This window comes from Hyperoodon ampullatus, assembly GCF_949752795.1.
Source record: "Hyperoodon ampullatus genome assembly, chromosome: 1".
Classification (NCBI taxonomy): domain Eukaryota; kingdom Metazoa; phylum Chordata; class Mammalia; order Artiodactyla; family Ziphiidae; genus Hyperoodon; species Hyperoodon ampullatus.
In genome coordinates this window covers 62,876,685-62,895,972 of record NC_136914.1, presented here as the reverse complement: position 1 = coordinate 62,895,972, position 19,288 = coordinate 62,876,685, and the positions used below count along the sequence as shown (strand labels likewise).

The 19,288-nt window shown below is 53.0% G+C and overlaps 1 protein-coding gene across 30 annotated transcripts in view; it reads left to right on the top strand.

Moving 5' to 3' along the window:
- Nucleotides 1-232: 232 nt before the first annotated feature.
- The window catches only part of CAMK2G (calcium/calmodulin dependent protein kinase II gamma), a gene marked incomplete at its 5' end in the record, with an annotated part of 53,736 nt that continues 34,680 nt past the window's right edge, over nucleotides 233-19,288 (top strand). For 28 of the 30 annotated variants that reach the window (XM_079719018.1, XM_079719016.1, XM_079719020.1 and 25 more), the window contains 3 exons: nucleotides 233-349; nucleotides 1,708-1,802; nucleotides 12,821-12,880. In XM_079719018.1, the coding sequence (XP_079575144.1) occupies nucleotides 285-349; nucleotides 1,708-1,802; nucleotides 12,821-12,880 (220 nt within the window). The remainder of the gene's footprint in view (nucleotides 350-1,707; nucleotides 1,803-12,820; nucleotides 12,881-19,288) is intronic. The other 2 variants (XM_079719011.1, XM_079719026.1) reach the window with 1 other exon arrangement.

Below are 19,288 nucleotides of genomic sequence, written 5' to 3'. Positions count from 1 at the left end.
CGACCCAGCCCAGGCGGCTCCCTTGGGTGGGGCGGGGCCGGCGGCGGGAGGCCCCTCCCCGGGGGCGGGCCGGGGGCCGGGCCGGGGGGGCCGGCGGGGCTGGGGGCGGGGCGGGGCGGACAGGCGGCGCGGGGGTGTCCCTCCCTCCCTCGCTCTCCCCGGTAAAGTCTCGCGGTGCTGCCGGGCTCAGCCCCGTCTCCTCCTCTTGCTCCCTCGGCCGGTTGGCGGTGACTGTGCACCGACGTCGGCGCGGGCTGCACCGCCGCGTCCGCCCGCCCGCCAGCATGGCCACCACCGCCACCTGCACCCGCTTCACCGACGACTACCAGCTCTTCGAGGAGCTCGGCAAGTACGGCTCGCCCGCCGCCCGCCGGGGCCCCCCACCCTGCCCCAGCCGCCCGGGCGCTATGCGGCTCCTCGCCCCGCCCCCCGGCCCTGCACCAGCCGCTCCAGCGCCCCCTCGGCCCGCCCCACCCCCAGCCTTTCCCGCCAGCCGCCTCCGGGGGCCCCGTCGCCCCCAGCTCCCTGCCCCGCAGCGCCCTCCGCGCCCTGCAGCAGCTGCCCGGGCTGCTGCACCCCGCGCTGCCGCGGGGACTGCAGCCCCTGGAGCGCTCCTGGGCGCCCCCAGCCCCGCCCCTCCTGCAGCCTTCAGGCGCCCCCCATCCCGACCCCACCTGCTCGCTCCCCCCCTCCCACTCAGTTCAGGAGCTCATTCAGCATCCCGTCCTATGTCCCATGCGCCTGGCACTCAGGACCCTCCCCGGCCCTGTAGCTCCAACCCCGCTGCGGTGCCCGGGTGTGGGGGGATGTTTGGTACCCGGCCCCGCCCCCGGCTAGTGCAGCTTCCAGGAACCCAGCCCCACTGCTGGGCAGTGCTGCAGCACCCCCGTCCCCTCCCCCCATCCCTGCAGCGGTCCCGGGAGCCGCGCGCCTCAGCCGCAGCATCCCCCTCCCCTCCGCACTGAGCAGGCCGCTGCAGCAGCCCCAGCCCCCCCACCCCCACCCGCGGCGGCGAGCCCGGCCACTGCAGCCCCCGCCCTGCCCGCCCCCCTAGATGTTTCCAGAGCTGGAGAGTGGAAGCTCCCGTGGGGGACTGGGCGGGGGGTGGGGGGCGCGCGGACGTAGAGGGAAATATCATGGGGAAGGGGAGCTGTTGATGTCTGAGACCCACAACTGGATCCTCTCTTTCCCTGCTGTCGGTTGAGGCAGGATGCAGTGGGATGAAGCCGGGTGAGGGGGATTTGAGCCTCACTTTCCTCACCTTCCCCCATGGTTGAGGGAGATTTCTCTCTCAGGGGATTATACCCTCTTTCTAATCTCTCCTCCTACCCCCAACTATTCCTGCTGAGAAAAGGGCAGGGTCTCTTGCCTTCTCCGGGTCCTCTAGGCCAGGACTGCAGGGCTGTCCGTGAGATGCAGCAGGTGTGTGTTTTAAGCATCTGCCACCAGCCTGACGCACAGCCTGAGGTTAGGGCTGGTGGTTTGCCCAGAACTAGATGTGGGTGTAGGAGTAGGGTGGTCCTCCACCCACATCTGTTGAGTGTCCTGCAGAGGCCACATCCTTCTGCCCCATGTTGGATGGTGATGGGTACTATGCTGGTGTGTGTGTGTGATTTTGACTAAAGGTCTAGTGCTGGGAGCATCACTGTCCTCAGACCTGAAGTGTGTTTGCTCCGTTTCCCAGTTCTTTCCCCCTTCTCCCTCCAGGGGTGCTTTCTCTGTGGTCCGCAGGTGTGTGAAGAAAACCTCCACGCAGGAGTATGCAGCAAAAATCATCAATACCAAGAAATTATCTGCCCGGGGTGAGTATTCCCCATCTTGGTCTCTCCCAAGGGTGCCTCCAAGGGCTATGGATTCTTCTGAAGATGCTCCAGGAGTTGGGGATTGTGCGTTTTAGCACTTGGAGAAGTGTTGGGATTTCAGGGTGGGTGAACTTTGAAACCAGGCAAGGAATTGTGTGGGGAACAGGTAGAAAAGAATGAAGGTGTAAGAGATGTAGGTTGCTGCTGGGAGGAGTAGTCTGTGAAGGCTCAAGGGAGTTTGGTTTTTATGGAGGTGGAGGATATGGGGAGTGGTGGGTGGCTAGCTCTTCATTTGGGTCATTTGGAGTCTGTGTTTGGGGCAGTGGTAACCACTCCAGGCCTGTCCGAATCCCTGTGCCCCAGTGGGGACTTAAGATGAAAATGCAGTAAGTGAACAGCTCTGACAAATCCAGCCTCCCCCTGCCCAGCAGGCGGCAGAACAGACTCCCAAGGGAAGGGAATCTGTAAACATCAGGGGAGGCTGCTACTGGCGAGGGCTTCTCGGGAACAAATCCTGCCAGATGAACTTGATTGCTTTTTTGATCAAATTACAAAGTTGGTGGTGCAGCAACAGCAGATGCAGTCTGTCCTGGGTGGAGGCGGATGCCTCATGGTCTGGAAATATCAATGGCCTGGTTGGAGTGGAAGCAACTTGGCCTCGGGATCTGAGAATTGTGAAGGCCCTGGCCTGAGGGCCTAACTTGTGAGATCCTTCCAAGTACCTGAGGCCAGGAGGGTCAGGCCCTGTCTCTCACACCTTGAACCTACACTCCCTGCACCTTGTATTGGGTGCTTGCCAAACTCACCTCATCTGATAGGTATAGACCCAACAATGTGTGAAGTGCTCTGTGAACAGGTGTGGTGAGTATGGAGGTATGTAGATGGGTCAGGTCATCGAGAGCTGCAGGGTATAGCACCAAGACAAAGGTTATGAGACTCATAGAAAGGAATTAAGACTAGGCAATAGGATGCGATAAATATATTAGGAGCCAGGACAGATGCCCTGGAGAAGATGTGGGCCATGGCTAGTAATGATCTGGGCGTCTCTGGGGTAAGAGGTGTAATAGATGTCCCTAAGCATTGGAGAAGCTATAAAATGACAGTGGGCTTCTGTCATGTCAATTATTCTGGGACCTGTTTAGCAGGGCTGTGTCTGCCTCCTGGCTGGGAGGGCCTCTCTCCATCCCCACAAGCAGGGATTGTCTTGCTGTCTCCCTCCCAGCCCTTGTCTCTTGCTGTTCCTCTACATTGGCTATTAAGTTGACTTATTTGTTTGTTTTCTTTCTCTCTGGGTACCTTGAGTCGGAGGCGATGGTTGCCATAGAGATATGTGGGCAGTCAGATGCCCTCCTTCCATGGGGAGGCGGGACAATGCGGTGGGCTGGACTCTTTGGCAGACATCCTCTGGCCAAGGATGCAGGGCGCAGGCAGGGATGACGGTTTGAGAATGGATACCTCCCCATGCCCACACAGCATAGCCCTAGTGCATCAGAAATGGGGCTGGTGTCTGGTATCTCCAGTTAATGATGCAGTGCTTTGCTTTCCTCATCGCACCACTGTCCTCTGACCCAGGGGTGAGGGAGGGAGAGAGAGAGAGACAGCTGGGAGCTGAACTCTGGGATGAGGATAGCTGGTGTGGTGACTTTGTGGAGCTGCCTGCCTTGGGCCACCATTTTCTACTCCTTCCCTACCCACCTGAACTTCCCTAACCGATGTGATCATGTCCCTTTCCAGTCCTCACCTTCTTTCAACCTTGTCCCATCTTTCCCAGCTGATATCTTTCTTTCCCTGCCCAAATGGGATGAGGTTTCATTTCTCTTTGATTTTTTTTCTCCTCTCAAGAAGATTCTGTGTAAGATCATATGCTTTAGGCAGCAACTCCCCCTCTCTCAAGATGGTTATGCCAAAACTGGGGCTCTGCTGCGTGGCCTGTGTGCCAGGTTAACTCTGGGACAGAGGCCTGGTCCTGGCTGATAGGCACAGATGCCAACAAGAGAGTTCAGGAATATGTAAGTGCCCGTACTGTTTGGAGGTTGAGAGTGGGAGGGTGTTGTCTTGGAGATGGAGGGAGCCATCCAGGGGCTGTGCTGTAGGTGTGGGCGTGGGGGGTGTGAGCTCCTGGGGAGGGTTGGGCCAGTGCCCACTAGGCTGGTGCCCATGGGGTTAGGGAGTGAAGGCCGTGGCTTCCCTGCAGCCTCTCAGTTTACGCTGTATATTTTATAAAGGTGCAGCGGCTGGGGCTGGGTTTCACTCATCGCTGTCTGTCTGTCTGGGGCTCCACAGGTGTTGGATTTCTGTGTCTGGGAATGTGGTGGGCCCACCAGGGTCATCCACGAGGGTCTGAAGGAGCTTGCTGTGTTTGCTGAGTCTCTCTGCCTGTTATCTTTCTTGTTTGTGATCCTCTGTGCTGCCAAGTGAAAAAGAGCGTATCGGGCTGGTACTCCTTGGCATCCATGATAAGGTAGCCCAGGAGGCATGGGGAGAGATCACCTGGTCTTCTGGGGGGTCAGCTCTGGATGGGAATCCTTCTTTTGCTCTGTTGTTTCTTGTCATGGTGGCCTCGGGGGCCCACGGTGGTGTGGTGGCTGTGGGACAAGGTAGGGAGTTCACGTGGCTGAGCCTTGAGCGCTGTTGTTGTCTGCGGGCCTGTCTACGTAGAGTCACTTGAAGTCACATAACGTCACTCCATTTGCCTTGGAACAGCAGTAGGTGTAGAGTTGGGGCTCTTAAGGGAGCCAGTGGTTCCAAGCTTAGCTCTCGGCTAGGCTGCAGGAGGCATTTAAAATAGGCTTGGATGCAGAGCTAGTGGGCCAGGTGATGGCAATGATAAGTCGTTATTTTAAGATTTAAGAGCACCCCCTCCCCCAGAAGCCTGAGCCCTTATGTCTTTTTTTATTTTTAAATCTTCATATTCTCTTCTTATCTTTATTCATATGCATATAGATTTTCACCTCATGGAGCATAACATTTTATATCCCACTCTCTTGCTTATATCCAAAGCATTTCCCATGTTGCTACAGTTGAAGGGCAAATGGTCCTTTCTTTTCTCTACATAGTTTAGGATTTATCTTTGGAGCAGTTCATGTCATAAGAAACTTCTCTATTTGGACCATTTATCTGAATTCCAATTGCTTTCACTATGATGGGATACTTAGCCTTACTAAGAGGTGCTATTGGTAACAATATTATGAAATCTGTTACAGCACTTGCTTTGTTTATTTATTTATTTAATCTGTATACCCCATGTGAAGAAATTTCTATTGAAGCTAAATGTAAGCAAAAGCTTTCCCCTTCCTCAGGACCTGGGAGGGTAAAGGTAGGAGCCATATCTGTTTCTTTTACTTTGGTGTGGGCGGGGCCGGATACATATTGATACAGCAAAGTGCCTGATACATATTGAGCCTCCTATACTTGTTGAGTGAATGGACTGTGTAACCAGCCTGGTTGCCTTTTGGCTTTGGCGCTCAGGAAACTCATAGCCAAGTTGCTGGATCCCTTGTACCCTGGTGCTGGCTTGGGTTCCCCCTTTCTCATCCATGGAGCCAGGCTGTAGGCCTTGACACGGCTGTAGGGGAGGACAGATGAGGTTAAAGACCTGTGCTTGGAGAGTAAAGCAGGTGGGAGATATAGGAAGACAGTGCAGCTTATCATCTTCCTTCCGTGTCATAAACGGCCTTATAGGGCAATGTTGGGACTTCCTCTAAGCAGCAATTTTCAATTTTAGTGTACAAGAGGATCACCTTGAAGACTGGTTAAAAATGCACATTCCTGGGCTCTATCCACAGAGATTCTGCTTCAGGAGGTCTGGGGCATAGCCTCAGAATCTACATTTTTAACAAGTGCCTTAGTGAATTTCATGCAGGTAGACCCTGAGCCACACTTTTAAGAAATGCTGTCTAAAATCAGCGACAGCTGTGACAGTTGCTGTTGCCATGCTCTCTGAGATTTACCAGACACACCTTAGCCCAGCCTTCTCCAGGTGGTGTCTTGGCCGGTATGTGGCCATCTGTGTACATGGGCTGTTCTGTGATTAGAGGCCTGCTTCTGAGCCCCCAGATTGGGGTGTCGGTTCGTGTCCAAGGCTGTGGCAAGCTGAGTGGCTGGAGTTGTGGCATGTTGGCCACCAGAAGGGCAAAGGCTGTTCCTTTCTGGGTCCAGCTGGCCCTGAGGAGTGAAATAGGATCCCCCTGGGTGGTGCCAGCTCAAAGTCTCCACCCCTTAGTGTTGGCCCGAGTAGCCCCCATGACATTTGTGTCCCCTGTGGTATTTCCAAGTGAGACTTTCCTGTTAAGGATGAAGAGAGAGGAGGGTGATACAGCAATGAGGGCGGGGCAGAAGAAAGAGAAATCTATGCAGCATGGGAACGCGGGGACTCTGGGACTTTAGGAAGCATTTAAGGAGATTAGATATTAGATCCAAACCCGTGCTTTCCTCCTGAGGAGAAAACAGAGCAATTTCTGTTGACAGAGAGATGGGCATCCTGTATATAAGTGAAGGAGCTCCTCTGACCCTTCCCCCTGGGTAGATGAGGAAGCAGCCTGGAGGCCCCTTCTTTGTGCTAAGGGCCAGTTTCATCACACAGTCATGCTTTGAGCTGTGTGACTTAGCTCGCACAACACTGGCCTGCCTCCCTGCCCTCCCACCCCTTCCCAGAGTGACTTGGGGTGCTGGCATCATAGGGTGGAGATGGAGGTTGGAAGGTGGCCCCCCATCCAAGGTGGCAGTAGGGGAAGCCCTGCTGCTTGCTTCTTCCTGCTGCTTGCTCTGGTCCCTTGTTAGGAGCTGTGCTCCAAGCTTTGAGGCTGTGCTGAAACCCTAGAGGTGAGTGGCTGACCCCATTCTCTGCTGAGGCTGGAGACGGGGAAGGGGAGGAGTGGGCGTGACAGGCTTCTGCCCCATCTCTGTGCTTGCTGCTCTCTGGACAGCCTTGGCGGGCTGACATGGGCCTGATCCCATGGGTGCCAAAAGGGTGGTGACAGGAAGAAATGGGCACTTTGCACCTTCTGAGGGCCTCTCGGCAGACGCCCTTTGTCTTCTGCCCCTGGCCAGCCAGCTCTGTCCCACAGCCAGTGGGGAAACCAAGACACAAAAGATTGGTTTGTTTTGATATGTAGGCATGCCAGTGATTTTGCCAGTGCTCAGATCCCAGCATCCTTAAGCAGTATGGACTTCACTTACCCTTTGACTCTTCCCTTTAAAATACATATTCTGGATAGTTTGTTCCTGTGATAAATCCTGATATATCACCCCCATACCTCTCCATCTAGGCCCAGAGCTCTAAGCCCAGTGGAGCAAATCCCTCCTTTCTGCTAGGTCTTGCTGTCATCTGTAACCACCTCTGTGGGTAGAGACCGCTCTATGATGGGGATATTTCCAGCCACTTCCCCCCAACACCACCTCTACTTCCTGGACTCTATCAGCAGCAGCAGCTTCCCATCTGCTCCCCTCTTTTCTCCTCCCTCTCTTTCCCCTCCCCCCTGCTTGCTGCTGCCCTGGGAGGAGCTATTTTTAGGGGCTGCTTCCTGGGATGTTTTACTTGGGGCTGGTTACCATGAAGGAAATGTCACCAAAACAGTGGGCAAAGGCTGCAGGCACCCAGAGTCCTGCCAGGGGCATGGAGTACTCGGCAGCTGACCCTGTTCTGGCCCTTGAGAGTGTCCAGAGGCAGAGCCTTGCCTTCTTGGGGCTTGCTAGTGACCCCATGGGGATTTTCCCTGTCCAAGCTGGTTTGGGAGACTTTCACTACGGGGCACTTCTTGATGCCTCCCTCCTTTTCCTCCTTAGTTAAAGCTTCTCTTGTCTTAATGTTCAGAGACCAAAGTAGGGCTCAGGTCTTTGTGTCACCCAGTTAAAACTGCTCTGAGTTAGGACTGAAGAGAAGCGGGGGGACACGAGGTTAAAGGACAGAGCCCCAGGGGTTCACGTGGGCACATTTCAGGCTCCATCTCACTGTATTCACAGCCCTCAGCTAGTCCCCGGGTGTATGGGTGTGAAGGAGTTAGAAGCTGTGGCCCCTGCTCTTACATGATACACGGACTTTGCTCTTAACTGGGGACTTTGCACCTTTAGAGTGAGATTCAAAGAGGAAGGGATGTGGCATCACAATGTCAGGGTAAGGTCAATGAGACTGTGGCTTGGGATTCCCACTAGTCAGTGCCCAAGGCCAGGGGCTGTTTATAAGCAGCTGGGGAATGTGGATTATGACACCAAATCCCTATGCTGCCCTTGTTTATACTCCTCGGAGCGATATCTCCGGGGGGCCTGGAGGGGGGCACTTGGAAGAGCAACAAGAGGAGAGACCCACATCGAACATCTGAACTCGATAGGCTCTGGGAAGCTTTTCCTAATCCATGTTGGGGCCACAGGCACAGACCTTTGAAATACCCTTTGAAAAGTCAAGGGTGTCATTGAGGTTGGAACTTGGGGAGAGTCCCCATAGCCAGAGCAGGGCTCTGTGTCCTTTCCCACTTACAGTGGGTTGTATGTTTAGATGGCAGTAGGATCTTAGTTGAAGCTGGTGCTGGCGTTCGTGGTTTTAGAGAAATGTCACTAAATCAGCCAGCGTGTCTCTGCAGGGCTGTGGAGAATCTGGACGGCCCTCCCTGGGCCCCGATCCTGTTGGGGAAGGAAAGTGAATTTGGAGTGGGCATCTCCCCTGGGGTCCTAAGGGAGACGTGTTTCTAGGGCTCTGCCCCCGCCTTTGCCACGCACCGTCTCCTCACTGTCTGCTTCCTCTTTTCTGCATCTGGTCACTCCTTGCTGCCCTTCTTGTCAAGGGTATTCGGCCTTTGTGGTGCCCTGAACCAAGTCTTGGAGCGCTTGGGCAGAAAGCGGGAGAGGTGAGGCCTCCAGGGATCCTTGTGTTCCAGGGCCTGGCTCTGCCCTGGGTGGGCTGTTAGGAAAGCCTGAAGCGGGATCTTGGTAACGGCCGCTTCTGCTTTCTGCTCCTGTTGCCACCTCTGCTCTTGAGGGGAAATCCTTGCAGAGGGCTATGGTTGGAGCTGGGCTGAAGGCCGGCAGGGGTGGGTCTCTCCATGGCAGTAGCGCACAGGCAGGCAGGAAGTGGCCCTGTGCAAAAGCGGGAAGTGGCCGTTGTCAAACAGGAAGGGGGGGCTGGGCCATGTGAGGGGGTGGGGATGAGCCCAGTTGAAAGGTGGGTGGGAAGAGGGTCAGCCTTGGAAGGTCTGGGCTGTTCCCTAGGAACGGCAAGCTCAGTGGTCACTGGAAGGAGGGGGGTCTCAAGGGAGAAGGCTGCCTTTGTGACAAGAGCACCGGCTGATGTGTTATCGCCTTGGGATGCCAAGCCAGGACTTGGACCTACCACTGTGGACCAGGCCAGTTCAGTGGCCTTACCCCTTTTGGGGCTGGGGATGCGAGTTTACAGGACAGACGTTGCATCTGGAAAGATGCTCTGCAAACCTTACTTGTTCCTCAAACACAACTGCTGCTAGGGTGGAGCCCTTTGCTTTTTCCCAGACATGGAGCAGCCCTGGAGGGGACAACAGGACCGGAAGTGAGGGGGGAAAGGGACAAGAGACAACAGCTGGAGAGGTGGGGTGCTGGCTGGCTGTGCGAGGAGTAAGGAGTCAGGGAGAGCGTGGTAAGCAGAAACCACACGGCTCATTGAGCAGAGCTTCGGGATGGCAGGGCACCACAGCCAGCAAGGCTGAGGCCGAGGAAGACCAGGGATCTCATGGGCAGCGGCATTTCCTGGGCTGTCCTCTGTCTGATGAGCCCCTGTTGTTAACCTTCCCCTGTAGGCTCTAGACACAGGTGGGCCACCCCCAAACAGGAGGCTGTGATGGAGCCAGGTCGGGGGGCTCAGTTGCTGTGCCGTGGACTGCCCAGGCTGAGGGAGAGTGGGCCCAACTCTCTCGTGTCTCTGGTGATGGCCATGGGCACAAGCCCAGCCTGGGAGGTCTCATCCATCTTATCACTGGGCCCTTGGAAAGGAGGCTCTCCCTGTGTGCCAGGCACTGTGCTGAGCGTTTACCCAAATACATCATTTAATCCACGGGTATCGCTGCCTCCATTTTAGAAGTGAGGAAACTTTTTCCCAAGCTGTGTGCCTGGCTCACTCTCTCACCTCCTTCGGGTTCTAATCAAACGTCACCTCCTTGCTGAGGTGTTCCCTGGCCACCTATTTTAAGTGTCCACTCTCCCGCTTCCCTACTTTATTTTTCTCCATCCCACTTAACCACGACATCTAACGTACCATCCAGTTGTTACTGTCTGTCCCCCGCCCCCCCCGCCAGCTCCTCTAGGATATCAGCTCAATGAGAGTGGGGATTGTTGTCTCTTTTGTTCACTGCCATATCCCCAGCGTCTGGAACAGTGCCTGTCACATAGTAGACCTCAGTAATATTTCTGAGTGAATGAATGAGGCTCAGATGGGTTTAATAACTCACCCAACATGGCGGCCCTGAGACTCAGTCTGGGGCTCTCTGACTCCTAAGCTGATGTGTTAATGGCCAGACTCCATGACTAAGGATCAGAGCAAAGACCAAGACGCAGCCTGAGGTTCAGAGGAGACACAGGCCTTGGGCAGAACATGGGGCTCAGCTCCTTGGAGTTAGTGTCGAACTAAGTGACTATCTAGGACCCTCTGGACCCTGGGCAGCTCCTTCAAGGAGCTGGAAGTGTGAATCTGCGTCTCTTCTCTTCTTACTCTGAGTCACTGATAATATGGGTGCCAGAGCACCCGTATTTTTAGTGCTGTTGCTGTTGTGGAACTGTAACTATTAGCCAGTAAGAGTCTTAAGGGAGGAGATAAACATTAATCTTCTAGGCCTTCTCCTCAGCAGCCACCTCCGCATCACAAGATACTGTTCTCCTGCACCTGCCCGGGCAGCCAAGCCCGAGAGTTGTGGGTTGGAGGGTGTTAGGTGAGTGGTCAGAGAGAGGGCTGGTGGGTCTTCAGCTTTAGGGTGACTAGCTTGGTACTGCCATCCCACGTCCAGGGATGGGGAGGAAGGTGGGGTCGCCCTGACATCCTCTGGCCAGATCTGGAAGAAGCAAGCCCCCCTGCCACCAGGCAGGGCTAGTGCTTCTTCCTCAACTGCCTACCTTCTGAAGGTCCTTGGCCCTGAGGGATCCCAGGCAATGTGGGGTTACCTGGAGTTCTCCTGGCTGCATCGTGGTCAGTGGTCATACTGAACTCGAGGATGGGAAGGAAGGCCTGACCCAGATCTTTGGACAGCTGGGATGGATTAGCTGGGCAGCAGGAACTAATCTCTGCCTGTCCCCACGTCCTACTTCCACAAAGCAGAGCTGTCCCTAGAGGGAAAGTTTAGGACAAAGCTGAGGGTGGTTGGTGAAACAGTAAATACGAATTCCTTCTCATCTATAATCCGTACATCATCTCAGGCAGGCCTGGGCTTGAAATCACAGTTCTATCCCTTTCCTGCTGTAGGATCTCGGGCAAGTTATTTAACTTCTCTGGGCCTGTTTTATCATCTGTGAAATGGGATAATCAATGCACCTGCCTGGTAAGATAGTTGTGAGGGTCATGGGAGGCTTTTCAGAGGCTCTTTGCTATTTAGGTAGAAGTGGGATGGGCAGAAGCCCCTACCAAGGGAGGCGGGAATTGCTTGACAGCTATGGATGGGAAGGTACCTGCCTGGATCTGGAGAAGTTGAGGTGAACTGGACTATGCCCCCCAAAGCCTGGAGTCTTTACTTAATCCTCTCACTTTTCTTTATCTTGTCATCACATCATAGCAATGAGAAAGAGGGCTCTAGACTCGGACCACCTATATCCACCTGTCTGTGGGACCTTGGCCAGGTTACTTGAACCTTTTAAGCCTCAGTTTCCTCCTTTACAATGTAATGGAGCTAATCAGATCCTCCACTTCACGGGGTTTCTGTGAGGATGAAATAAGAAAATCCGTGCCTCTGCCTGGCATATAGTAAATGCTTCGTAAATAATAGTTTTTACTACTACTGTCAATGTTATTGACAAACCATTATTAAGCCTCTGATATGGAAGGAACTCTAGGAAGCATCACGCAGAGAGGTCCCACCCTTTGAAGAGCTTGTGACCAAAAGATTTAATGTGTGATTTAATGTGTGATGTGACAATTATAAGAGGTGCTGTGGGAGACGGGGGTGGGTCATGGGGAGACAAGTCACAGACTACCAGGAGGAACAGGGAAGACTGTGAAGCAGGTGACTTTGGCAGGATTCCAGCAAGTAGAGATGGGCGGGTAGAGCTTCTAGGCCACCTTGCTTTGAGTAGTAGCAGCCTCTGTTTCTACTTCCTGGAGCTCTGCCTTCCTGGGGAAGGAACTGACCAACACAGCTTGCTTAGATTTGTGGGCTCTTGGATTCTGGTCATTTCACCAAAGCAGAGTAACCCCAGAGCCTGAGTGCCAAGAGGTCAAGAGCTCCCAACAGCAGACAGCCAAGAGGATCCTGGGGAGAAGCAGGATTTCTGCAAAACAGGCATCATAATACGACCAACCTCATAGCATTGTTCTGAGACTAAATTAAAATATGTATCTGCCTGGTGTAGAAGTAAGCTCTCAATAAATGTTAGCTAGTATTATTATTTTTTTCAAATCATCACCATCTTCACTGTCAGCATCATTATGTTTCAGGGTTGCCATGAAGACTGTATTAGAGAATATATGCAGCACTCCTAGCACAGTATCTGGTCTTGTAGTAGGTGTTCAATAAAACCTAGCCATTATTATTAGTATTTCCAACAAGGAAGAGATTCTGGACACACTGGCCCAGTGAAATCCCTGTGGTGGAAGGAGCACTACAGTTTTAGTTAAAGACCTGGATTCATATCCTGGCTCTGCCACTCACTAACTTGGGAAGCTTTCCTGAGGCATGTCATCAGGAAAAGGTTGTCATTAATACCTGTCTCCAGAATTGCCGTGACCTGCTGTATTAATTCAGCAAATTGTAAAAAGGGCATAGTTGGTGCCTAAGAATTGAAAGCATATGAATAGCCAGGTGGCCACAAATAGAATGGATGTTTGATGGCTTTTGTTTTCTCTCTTCTGCTCTTAGATCACCAGAAACTAGAACGTGAGGCCCGGATATGCCGACTTTTGAAGCATCCAAACATTGGTAAGTTCCCTTATATAGAGCATTTCTTGGGCATTTTTTGGAAGTTGGAGAGAACAGAAATCCACTGTTTTTGTGTAGGGAACCACTTCTGTCCCTGGACCTTTGCCTGGTGTCTTTTTTTGCCCAAGCAGGATAGCAGCCATATATTGCTCAGCATTCTGGGGTGTTCTAGTTCAGAGACCTGAGTGTCTCCATCCCTGTGGTGCCATCTCAGGGCTGGGAGTGAGGTATCAGAATATGTTTCAGACTCGCTTTCTTCCGCTCTCCTTCCGTCTTTGGGCTGAGGTCCAGGTCCTCGGCGTGTGAGGCTCTGGGCTAGTAGCCTGCCAGCATCCCTCACCAGGGGCCTTCCATGGCCGTCATAAAAGGGTCCGGATTTTGTTTCTGGACTTGAAAAAGTTTTATTCCTGTTGCGGTGTCGTGCACACTCTGGGCGTTTCCATGGCGCTCCCGTTTGTATTCCCCGGAGCCGGGAAAGCAAGCTGCCCACCCGCCTGGCTTCTCTGGAGATGGGATGGCAGGAGCCACTTGGATGGAGAAGGAGAAAAATAAGAGGATTTCTCCCTGCTCCCACCCTGACATGGGGGACAGGAGCACATTGTTGGTTGTTCTAAAGCCGCGGAGGTTTGCCTGCCACAACCCACTCCGGCTCCGTTTTACATTGTTCAGCTGAAGTAGTCTTTGCCAGAAATGCTGGCCCCAATTCGGAGCTTCTTGCAGAGGGAACAGAAACTGGGCTGGCTGCAGTGTCTGAGCAGAAGCCCCAGGCTTGACTTGAGGTAGAGCAGGGAGCATCTCCTAGGTTTCCCTGAAAGCTGTGATCATCACAAAGGACAACACGTTTTCCGCGCTCCTCAGGCACGGCCCCGATATCGGGGCTCCCACAGTGCCCTGGAGGCCTCCCACTCCGTTGGGTTTGCAGCTGGGGCTGTAAGGCGACTTGCCGAAGCTCGATGCTTCCTCCAGAGCTACTCAGCCTCCGGCTTCCCAGATCTCGGGCTGGAATGCTCACTGGGAGCTCTTACGTAGGAGAGTGAGGTCGTACTCTAGCCCAAGGGGAGAGAAGCTGTGAGGTAACCAGAACTGCAGCCATGCAGGGCTTTATAGATGGCAATCAGCAGCTTGGATTACACCCGAAGCAGATTGGCATAGCTGGTGCTCAGCTCTGCCTGATGCAGTCTTCCACGGAGCCAGCACCTCTCAGCCCACAAGTCCTGGGTTTGGAACTACCGGAGCTCTCTGAAGTTAGACCCTCACCTGCAAACAGGACGGTGGGGACCAAAGTGTTGCCTTAGGTAGAAGAGAAATGATGAGAGGAGCAGCTAAAACAGCAGTCACAAACTCAGGCGTGTTTTGTTTGGCCGGCTCAGTGGTTTAAAAATATTTTTATTGTTTGCCAGTATTTTAAAACGAGATTTCACACTTTGAAAAAAATTTTATTTCCCAATCTTTCAAATCAGAAGATTTGGCTCCGCTGAGCCCACATCCATATGTGGCCGGAATCAGCTGGGGCTGGGCAGTGGCTGCCCCTTTAGCCCGCTGGCCACGGTTTTTGCTGTTATCTCACGTTTGTACTGCCTACCTGGTCCCTCTAGGCTTTGTGAGCTTGTGACCTCTGACCTAGCAGTTCCAGAGCAGGAGGAAAAAAGAATGTGGGTGGCTAAAGCCATCCACGAGCACAAAAGCATTTTGGTGTTCCAGTCCCGGGTCTCAGGGTCGGCGGACAGTAACTTCCTTTCCTTATGTCCCAGGTGACCAACTTGTAGAGCAATGATGGATTGTCCTCCTGGAGGGAGGAGAACAAGGGGTGGGGTAGATGATGCAGGAGGCAGAACCATGTCTGCGTTACCTGCGACACGGGCATGGTTGACCACAGCAGGGTTAGGGTAGGATGAAGACAATCGAGAATCAACCGGCAAGTACAAAACTGGGATTCTAGCTGAATAATGCCCGAGCCTTCGTTTTATGTTTTCTTTTAAATTAGATATATACTTTTTGACCTTTTAGACTTTACTTGGTTTGGTAGCACCCCCCCCACCCCCACTTTTTTTTCTTTTTAACCACCTGCCCCCAGCTCAGAATTAAGGCAGATGGAGTGACCATCTACCCCAGCCATCTGCTCTGTTCGGGAGGGAGCAGGACCCAGGGAAGGCCAGGCAAGGCACACTCCCTTTGTCAGCATCTGATCGCCTAGGACTGTGCTTCCGTTTCACGACTGCTCCCAGATCCTGGGCATGTTGGTCTGAGGCCCTATTTTGGGGTCAAGAGCAGGGGGAGGGAAGGGTGAGTCAGGACCGTGTCCTGGCAGAGCGGGCTAGCCAGGCTATCTGGCGTCCAGTGGGAACCAGGACTCCTGGAGATGTGGGGGAGCTGCAGGTCCAGGAGGCGGGGTTGCCATGGAGCCTGACCTGGCTTGTGGCAGAAGAGGAGGCAGTTTTGTCCCCTTAATTCAGTATTCATCTCCTCTCTCCGCTGCTCCGTCCTTCAGAGCTGTGGCCCTTTTGGCTGTAGCCTCTAACTCCGTCCCTCAGGGATACAAGTGGACCAGCCCAGGAGTGGTGCAGAACTGAGGAAGCTGAGAGCAGAGAGCATATGGTCCACCTCTGGTTATTGTCAGACTCTTAGGCACTTGAATTCAGAAGGGTATTTGGTACGAGGAGCCAGGCACCCCCAGTTTTTTTCCCTGATAGATGTTCTGCCCCAGGAGTTGAAAGCCTGTTGGAAGAGCGAACCCTAATGTAAACCATGGACTCTGGGCGATAATGATGTGCAATGTAGGCTCATCAGCTGTAGCAAACGCACTGCTCCCCTGGGGAATGTTGATGTTGGGGGACACTGTGTGTGTGTGGGGACAGGGGGTAGGTGGGAGCTCTCTGTACTTTACTCTCAGTTTTGCTATGAACCCAAAATCACTCTAAAAGGTAAAGTCTATTTTTTTTTTTGAAGCCTGTTGGTTCTGAGGCATCCTGCAGGACCTAAAACAGCCTTGGGAGAGTGGCCAGAGGCGTGGAGTTGAGAGGAGGAAACGACAGTAGTGCTAATCATCTAAAGTCTGAGTGAAGTGTCTTCTACCTGTGCTCTGCTTGCTCCCTGCTCTAAATTCCTCTAATGAATAGACTCTGTCTTCCTTCGTGCTGAGCTGCCCCAGCAGTTTCATCACAGTCTAGCATTGTGGTTTAGAGCAGCACTTCTCAAACTTTCATGTGCTCGTGAATCGCTTAGGGATTGTGTGAAAATTCAGATTCTGGTTCAGTAGGTCTGGGGTGGACCTGAGCTTCCTCACATCTCCTGGCGATGCTCACGCTGCTGATCCATGGGCTGCACGTGGAGAAGCAAAGGTCTGTGGCTTTAGAGTCAAGTCCTCTAGGTTTGAATCTGGGATTTGCTGCTTAGCTGTGACCTCCGGCACATGGTTTCACCCACCTGTGCCTCTGTTTCGTCATCTGTGCCTCTTCGTGGAGTTGTTTTGAGAAGGTTCTGCAAGCAAAGGAGGCCTAGGAAATAAATGGAAATGATGAAAATGGAGATTCCAGCTCCCGGAAGTGACCCCTCCTAGACTCCCAGACCCAGCTCAGTTCGCAAGTTATTCAAGCCTGGCTGCGTTTTACCTTGGGCCCAGGGCCCATACAGCTAATAGTAAGTGTAGCAAAAGCAGTTGTAAAGAAAGAGAAGGAAACATTGGATCACAACTGAGCAGCTCCCAAATCCCTGCCCACCTGCTTCTGGAGGACAGCGTTCATCACTCACCAGCCCATGGGATGACAGGACCTCCTTCCCACTGTGTTATTTCCATGGACATGAACAGTGATACTTTGTCAGTGCTTTTTTGACCAAAGTTTGTTAGTTAAAATGTGGCATACTGTTGGTGGTTTCTAAAAAATTGGAAACAGCCACAAAATTTGGGTTGTGGCTTTGTCAGTACTTGAAGGTATGAGACATCGAGTGGTTTTTTTTTTTGGCCTGTTCTTCCTTCCACAGTTTGTAAAGAACAATAATTAGGCTTGGGGCTTCCCTGGTGGCGCAGCGGTTGAGAGTCCGCCTGCCGATGCAGGGGACGCGGGTTCGTGCCCCGGTCCGGGAAGATCCCACATGCCGCAGAGCGGCTGGGCCCGTGAGCCATGGCCGCTGAGCCTGCGCGTCCGGAGCCTGTGCTCTGCGGCGGGGGAGGCCACAGCAGTGAGAGGCCTGCGTACCACAAAAAAATAATAATAATAATAATTAGGCTTATCACTGTAATGCAGTAAATGCTTCATACTCCTTTTCCAGATCTTCCTGTCTAGAGTTGGTCTGGTCCTCCTTGGCCTTCGTACCCTCTCATGACTGTGGAATGGCCTGAGTGTTGGACTGTTTTTTTCCCCATGCATCCATAGCATCCTTTACTTCTCCCTGACAGCCCTCAGCACAGTACTGCTTGGTTATGCATTTGTGTAAGTGCTTCTTTAAAGCCCATCTTCCCCGATCCCCCAGAGGCTGCGCGGTGGCAGAGCTGGGTTTCCCTTGTTCACAGCTGCGTCCGTGGCATGTACAGTCACGCCTGCTTCAGGGAGGTGCCGAATGGACACTGCTGAGTGAATCAGAATGGCCAGGGCTAGTGGGGACAGGTTGGAGCTCCTTTGCCTAAGAGGATGGAGAAAGTGACTCCCTGGCAGGCAGTTCCACAACATCAGGGATCTTACTGTCAGTTTGCTTTGTCCTCAAGTCTCAGCTCTGCCTCTCAATATAACTTAGGGTGAGTTTCGTTTGGAGCCACCGTTTCCTGTCCTGTTAGAGGGAGGTGATAGAAGTACCTACCCGACAGAGCTAATGCAAGGGTTCAGTCAAATAACCCGTGTAAAAGCACTTGGCACGATGCCGAGCACATTGAAACAGATCAACTAAGAGTTAGGTATTGTAATTGGGATCATTATTATCAAGAATCTGCTAGGTTGGCAGTTAGAGTGGTGCATTCAAGTTTCTCGTCTTGTTCTCAGTCCCATGTTAATTTTCTTTACAAATGGAAACAAAAAGCAGTCTCGCTCAGCGATGGAGCCTTCCACACATGTCCCCCCTCGTCTTGGTGGTGCCATGCTCTGAGACACACATCAGAGCCATTCTCTGGGTTGGGTGGCTTGGGAGGATTAGTCTTACTTTGCTGCTCCGCTCTTCTGATTCCCCTCCCAGCTTCCTCCCACCTGGGCTCCGTGTGTGGCCTTCCTGGAGAAGGGCAAGTTCCAGTGACTTCCTGTCTGGGCAGAGGCATGGGTACCTGCCCTTTTTGCCCTGTTCTCAGCCCTGCTGTGCTGGGTTCGGGGGGTGGGTCTGGGGGCAGGGATCCTGGGGAGGCAGGGCCAGGTGGCAGGACTCCCCTGAGAGTGGCTTTAGCATTGTACCTGCTGCCCTGTGAGTGCATCATCCTGCTGCTGTTAGTCACCTCCCTAATGAAGCTGGTCTTTAGCTTCTGGGACAGCTGATTTCCAGGGGATTATTTGTATTACACACTTTAATGCTTTTTCGTAGCAAATTTTTAATTAAATGGAAAGTCCTCTTGGAAGCAAGGGAGCAGCAGCTGCAGCAGGACTCAGCATGAGACACCAACTCCTGCCAGAGACCCACAAGTGAGGAGGGAGGGTGGCAGGGCTTTGGGGGAGCTCGCTTGAGCATGCCTGGCTCAGTTAGGGTGGGAGGGAGGCAGGAGTCTGGCTATAGCTCCTTCCTTCTGTCCCCCACGGGCCTAGAGAAGTATGAGCTTATGTGCCCGAGTGTAGGAGGGAATCACTTAAGGAGGAGGGGTTTTAGAAGTACCACCTGCCTTTGAGTTGATCCCATTGGTAAATTGCAGAAATACTGAGTTCTGGGGGAATTTTGGGGTGAGTAACCAGATCAGATCTAATAAGGTTGGCAATATGAAGCATAAACAATTGTCAGGTCCTGGTTCTAGCTCTGGCAGGCCTGAGTCCTCATTTGTCAAGTGAGGAAAACCACAGGGCTCTAGTGATGGCCAAGTGCCTGTATTTTACATTCGGCTGATCTTGCTTTGGTGGGAAGGGTATGTAGGAAAGTGCCTCAGCCCTGATGAAACGCTCTCACATTGGAAACGGTAGTTGTCATTTGAGTTGGTTGGGGCCGGACATGGAAGAGACACTGTGATTTCTTTGTATCCGAGAACTTCACTGGTTGGTTTGGTGTCAGGCCATTCCTGAAGTGCTCTGCAAGGTGCTCCTGGAACTGCTGAGGAATGGAGTGAAGGTCAAACAGAAGAAGCCCTTTGGAACATATAGGCTCCCCATCAAGAGAGTGCAGGTGAGGGAAGGGACAGGCGCAGCTAGGACGGTTGGCCAAAACACAGTTGTGTTTGCATTAGAATGATGCTCAGGGGTTGGCATTTAACCCCGAGGTGGCTTTGTGGGCACAGGCTTGAAGAGGAGACCT